General features: G+C 45.9%; 1 protein-coding gene across 7 annotated transcripts in view; it reads right to left on the bottom strand.

Moving 5' to 3' along the window:
* Positions 1 to 362: 362 nt before the first annotated feature.
* TRPV5 (transient receptor potential cation channel subfamily V member 5) overlaps positions 363 to 6,653 on the bottom strand; it is a 31,684-nt gene continuing 25,393 nt past the window's right edge. For all 7 annotated transcript variants that reach the window (XM_074366892.1, XM_074366891.1, XM_010957035.3 and 4 more), the window contains 3 exons: positions 5,934 to 6,202; positions 2,977 to 3,083; positions 363 to 2,228 (listed from right to left, as the gene is read on the bottom strand). In XM_074366892.1, the coding sequence (XP_074222993.1) occupies positions 1,928 to 2,228; positions 2,977 to 3,083; positions 5,934 to 6,202 (677 nt within the window). In that variant the 3' untranslated portion in view covers positions 363 to 1,927. The remainder of the gene's footprint in view (positions 2,229 to 2,976; positions 3,084 to 5,933; positions 6,203 to 6,653) is intronic.

Here is a 6,653-nt window from a genome sequence, read left to right as displayed (position 1 = left end):
CGGTCTCACAAATCCCACTTACCTTTTTTGCTATTCCAGACCACAGTCCTGTTAGAAGTTGTTACGGCTTTTTGGTGGGGGTGATGTTAGCGCTGGAGACCAGGGCGGGGCTGTAATGGGGGCCCTGGACACCTAGTTTCCCAGTTTCCTTCCTAGAAAGGGATGGCCCATGCTGTGTTGTTGCTGGACCCCCCACAGCCCAGCACAGGGGCAAAGGGAGACGGGGGTGGAGGATGGCTGTGGCAGGAGACGCAGCCAAGAGTTTGCTACCTCCAGACTTGTGGATAACTAGCTGCTAACGGGCAACTTGAGGGACAGGTCAGGAGCAGTCCCATGAAATAAATGATGGTGCCATCCAAGCATAGAAAGGAAATAATTTACTACACATATTTAAAATTCACACCAGGATGCAAATGAGATGCAAACACTTCAGACTCCGAGTCTCAAAAAGCCGGGATAAGACAACTCAAAAAATAACAGCTCCCTCCACCAAAAAAAACAAAAAAAACAAAAAAAAAACAAAAAAAAAACAAAAGCCAAACAACTCAAAAAATGGGCAAAGGACTTGAAGAGACATTTCTCCAAGAAAAAGGATATACAAGTGGCCAATAGGCCTGAGAAAAGACGTTCAATATTGTTGGTCACTGGGGAAATGCAAATCAAAACCACAATCACATACCACTGCGTAACCATTAGATTGGCTATTATCAAAAAAACAAAAAACAAAAAAACAGAGAATAACTAGGGTTGGTGAGGTTGCGGAGAAATTGGAACCCTGTGCATTGTTTGACGAAATGTAAAACAGTACAGCTGCTGTGGAAAAGAGTATGTCAGTTCCTCAAAAAATTAAACATCAAATCGCCATAAAATCAAGCCATTCCACTTCTAATCACAGGCCCAAAGAAATTAATAGCAGGAACGGGTCGCTGGGTACCAACGGGCATAGCAGTATTCCTCACGACAGCCAAAGGTAAAAGCAGCTCAAATGTCCATCAGTAGGTCAACGGATAAACACAGTGTGGCAGGTACATACAATAAAATATTATTCGACCTCTACAAGGAATGCAATTCTGGCTCATGCTCTGCATGGATGAATCCTGAAAACATGACGCTAAGTCAAACGAGCCAGGCACAGTAGGACTAATATTGTACGATTCCACTTACATGAGGCACCTAATGCAATCAAAGTCATAGGCAGAAACCAGAATACTGCTTATCAGGGGCTTTGGAGAGGGGGTAATGGAGGTTAATAGTTAATGGATACAAGAGTTTCAGTCGAAAAAATTCCATAGATGAATAGTGGTGATGGATACCCAACAATGTGACTGTACTTAATGCCACTGAATGGTACACCTAAAAAGAGTTAAAATGGTAAATTTTATATTATGCGTATCTTATTACAGTACACTTTTTTTTAAATGAAGGATAAAGAACCCTTTTTTTTTTTTTTGCAATTTTCTAGTTGGGGCTTGGTTGTTAGGTGAGGAGAAGGAGTCGTATGGGGCGCAGGAGAAGGTGAAACGCTCAATGCTGTGCCTGGCTCCTCCCACATTATAAGCCCTGTGCAACCAGGGAGGCGTCACAGCTGAGGAGCTAGCGCCACGTGGGACAGAAATGGAGAGAGCCCGGTCAGGGGTCTAGCACCCCTACCTTGTGTCCTTAGTTGCCAAATCTAACTTTGCTCGAAAAGGTACCTTCTTTCCCAAGATGTGAAACTTCCAAGAAGCCAGAAGATGTGTGGGGTCCTTTGCTCATCCCCAGAAATGCTGATGTGAAGGGAAGACACGACTTTTAAGACTTACCCTGTCCACCCCCCCCCCCCCACAATTAACAGGCACGGAAGTCAGATACTCGCACAGGCGACGTCTCCCTCTCTGCCCCCACCCAGAACTACCTGGAGGCGGGACAAGAGTAACAGGGGTCCCAGTCACAGATGGTAGACATTCTCCTCTCCATCCCCCTCCCCAAGGTCCAGCCCGAGATTCAAGTGTCCCAGGGTATTGCGACGAAGGATCTCCCAGCCCCGGTGACTGCTGCTGCTTCGAGACGTGGTCCGGGACAGGGAAGGAGTTGGGAGAGCCAGGGAGGCTCTGGCTAGAGTCCCACTTTCAACCACCGAGGGCTGCTTCTCAGAAAGACTCTCTTGTCCTTCCTCCTTGTCTGAGCCCTTGAAAGCTTCCACATAGCGACGCACTCGAAACGCATTCTGATCTTGGTTGGTCTCAACTCTGAGAAGGGGAAAGGGGAGAGGGCTCAGCTGAGGTGGGGAGAGATGGGCCATGAGGAGAAGCAGAAGTGAATGGGGCCCATGTAGGAAACTGGGTCGAGAGGAAAGGGAGGGAAGTTAGCAGAGCTGAAGCAGGAGGAGTGTCCAGGATCAAATGAAGGGAAGTGGAGTGAGATGAGGATAAACTGGAATAGAAACCAAAGAGGCTGTGCATTCAGGATTTGGAGGGTAGTAAGGCTTGTGTGGGGGTGTGATGGTGCGGGGAACATGGGTGAGAATGAAAGAAAACAGAGCCAAGTAAAAGATGAGTGTGTCACAAGGATGATGAGATGCAGTTGAGGAAAAGTGAGCCAGGTCAGGAGGAGCTGAAGGCAGAGTATGAAGGAGCAGGTTAGCTTCAAGGCAAGAATATACTGGAAGTGGGGGTCAGGTGGAAACAAGACTAGACCAAGCTGGGTAACCCATGCGCACATTCGGGCACAGACACATCTTCGTATCGCCCACACCCTACTGCCCTGTGAACTCACAGCCTGGCATCAGCTATTGGCATTCTTTGCACCCCCCACTTCTGCTCCACCCCCCTCCCCCAAACAGGCTCCTGCGGTCTCCCTTTATAGAGTGGTGACATCTCCTTTGGGTCCAATTTGGGATCTCAAGAATGAAGAGGAGGGTATTAAATGCACAAATGGTCACCCTTGCTCCCACGGCCTCACACAGGCTGACAGTCCGCACATCTCACTGTCACTCACCGCAGAAACCAGCGGTCCCCCAGCCCGTACTTGTACCCACAGATGCCAGAGCGAGGCCACAGGGTGCGAGGCATCTTCCTCTCCAGCATCACCGTGGTGGCCACAACCTAGGAGGAGGCGAGAGAGGGAGGAAGAACTCAGAAAGAGCCATGAGGTTCAGAGAACCTGGAGGCTACTGACAGACAGAACCAAGAGGAAGCGGTGGGTGAGGACACCAGAGGTCAGTGAAGACGACAGCGACTTACCCCTCCCCCAGCCCCCAGCCTGTGCTACCTGACTTATGCATCATTCACCATAAAAGGAGAGACTTTTATGAGTATTTTGAGCAAAACAGTGACCCCTACATTACTATTCACATTCATGGAAAATGAGTTACGCCAAACTAATCTCATTTCTTTTTTCATAGGAAAGCCATAGGCATAAATAGAACGATTAAACAGAATCTCTGTGATCTCAGGGCTGAAATACTGCTGCGGGTGTTCAGGGAATCAGCAGCAAATGAAAGGCCGGTATCTTAAGAAGGAAAAGCGCGGGTTAATGACTCCAAACTTGGCAGGGAAAACTCTAGTGGCACGTGTTCTGTCCTTTGCCCAGCCGTCATTAATTACTTAGATGAAACACAGAAGACAAGCTTATCAAACATGCTTGCGACAAAACTGGGAGAAAGACGTAATACACGAGATGACAAAGCAACATAAAAATGACCTCGCCAGACTGGAACGCTGGTTAAAGAACCACTAACATGAAGTTTAAGTAAACCAAAAATAAGGCTCTACACTTACGTATAAGACAAAAATATCTGTGTAAGTACAGGAAAAATGGTACAGGAGCTTAGCTAAATAAGTCACGTAACAAAGCTGTCGGGGTTCTCGTTGATCACAAGCCTAAAAGGGCCAACTGCCTATTTGCTAGAAGGACTGACTCAATTTTAGGTGCTATTTACAGCACAGTGTCCAAAGCAAGGTAAAGCACGGCCCCTCTTTGTACTGCATTCCTCCAATCAGATCAGGATCGTTCCAGCATCAAAAAGCCCATGATTAGCTGTGAACAAAGGGGCCAGTCAGGATGGACTGGGTCCAGGAATTCTGATTAACAGTGCAGGAACTAGGAATCCTTAATATAGCTCAGTTCTCCACTCTGTCTTCTTCTGCTCCTGTCCTTCTCAGTGTCTTAGCTGCACCGAGTTCCCTCCCACCTCAGGACTTTCAGTCCTTCTGTTCCCTTTCCCTGGAGAGCTCTTTCTCTTGAAGAGGACATGTATAGCTCCTCCCCGCACCACCATTCAGCACACTCACCTTCTTCTGGTAACAGAGCCCACCTTTCATTTAGAGAATCGCTCCTGCTCCACTCTCAATCCGTCAGTTAGAGGAGACTGGACTTCACACAGTCCTAGTTAATTAGTCTATTCTCTCCCAGACTCCACCACCATCACCATCACCACCACCACCATTCTTCGATCCTTGGCCCTACCCTTAGGATGTGCCTATGATCAAACTTATTGCCATGAGACGGCTTCAGGAGGCAGGGGCGATGCTCTTTTAAAGGCTATAAATCCACAGCATCAGAAGGCACACAGAATACAGTTAAGAATGGGGCCCTAGGAATTTGGAACCCAGGGCACCTGCTCATTCCTTTGGGAGCTTAGAGCTTCTGTAAGCTAGCTCACCAATGTGATGCAAGAGACAGACTTCGAAACGTCAGAACAAAAGAGAGAACAGAGAAACTGATGTAACATGTGAAACAGAGATCCAGGCTCTGGCCAGACATGCCTAAAGCTAGTTTAATTCCTTAAACTTCCAGTTGTGAGGATCAACACATGCTCCTCCTTCTGTTTTTTTTTTTTTTTTTTTTTTAAGTCTCTTGGTGTTTGGTTTTCTGTCCCTGTAGCCAAAAGTCCTGACTGATACAAATCCTACCATCCATCTCTTCCCCTTGTTCTTCTTAACTAATTCTTACCCACGTTTAAGGGTCCACCTTAAATGCACTCCATCAAGAAAGCAAGTTCTAACTTTCCAGTCAAATTCCTCTGTTGCCTCCTGTTCTTAGCATCTTCTATTTCTCTGTGACACATTTGTTACCACTGTACAGCTTTCTGTGAAGTCATTTGTTTACTATCTGTCTTCCCAGCCAGAGTGTAAGCTCCATGAGGGTACAGACTACATCGGTGTGTTCATGCTTGTGTCCCCAGTTCCTAGACATTTCCCAACACAGAGCAGACTAAATAGTTATTGGTAATGAATGAAAAGTCTGAGGGGATAAATGATGGCTGTCTTCAAATAGCTGAATGGTACTCATTTGGAAGAGTGTGTTCTGCATTATATGAGAAGAAAAAGCTGGGGCCAAAGAATGGAATTACAGAAAGATGGTTTTCAGCCCAGTGCAATATGAGCTTTTCTGATAACAAAACCTTTTGAAAAGTGAAAAAGCTCTCTCCTCCCAACCTCTACCCAAATCCACACCATAGTAAGGTCCTAATCAACATGAGAGAAGATATGGAATGACCCTCTGACCAGTCAATGAGTATATATTTGGCAGAAACTCCTCTAGAGGACCACTAGAGGCACTGTCAAGTCTAAAATGTCGTTAGACTATGAGGATATAAAGAAAAGGTCATAGACAAATAGGGAGTTATAGAAGCAAATAGAAGATAAGGTCCAAACTAAAAACTAGAATATATAAGAACAAGGTAGTTTCTAGTTCCCACTAGATTCAAGGCTGACTCCGGAATCTACCCTTTCCCCCATGACCAACACCCAGGATCTGGGGTGTTGATCTAATCTATCCTACCATTCTACCCTCTTCTGTCCCTTCCACCTGTCCAAAGGTAACTCTGTTGAGGTGACAGCCCTGCCGGGGTGTTCCGTGACTCTCCTAACAGTCATCTATCATAACACATTCCACTCGGACTTTTCTCTCCATCCCCTGCCCCTTAGTAAGACAAACACTAATAAACTCACCTGGGCCCTCCAGAGCTCGTCCTGTTCATGGGCCACCCGCCAGTGTGTGTCGCCCATCATGGCGATGAACAGGTTGAGCATGAGCAGCGTGGCGATGATGGCGAAGGCAAAGTAGACAACGCTAAACATGAAGGGCAAGTTCACATCATAGTTGGCGGGGCCATCGATGATGGTGAGGAAAAGCTCAAAGGTGCTGAACAGCGCCGTGGGGTAGTCATAGAACTGGCCCAGACGGGATGGGTCCTCTGTCTGGAAGATGATAAAGAACGCTGCCCCGCCCAGGAAGAGGGCATGGAGATCAGGAAACAGGGAGTTATCACAGTAAGCATGGGCCTGGTCTGCATTCATTCTACCTCCAGTATACATCTCCATACGTTTCCACACGTGCACACACATGCACACACACATGAATGTACATCTGTGAATTATACATAAAAGTCACATTCTGCCTGTAGATCTGGCTAACCCTGAGATGCCCTACGACCAAATTCATTTTTCTGGGTAATAGTACTACTCAGAATTTAGCAAAAAATTGTATATATATAATATATATAATTTTTATATATTATATATATATATAAATATATATATATATAAAATGCAGTATAAATATATATATATATATATATATGTCACCTACCGGTTTTTACATTTTAGAAAACCAAATGTTTAAAAGGCAGTTCTAATAAGAATGCACGGAATCTCCAACAGTGTTAAAGA

Source organism: Camelus bactrianus, chromosome 7, assembly GCF_048773025.1.
Source record: "Camelus bactrianus isolate YW-2024 breed Bactrian camel chromosome 7, ASM4877302v1, whole genome shotgun sequence".
Taxonomy (NCBI): Eukaryota; Metazoa; Chordata; class Mammalia; order Artiodactyla; family Camelidae; genus Camelus; species Camelus bactrianus.
This window is presented reverse-complemented; position numbering and strand designations above follow the sequence as displayed.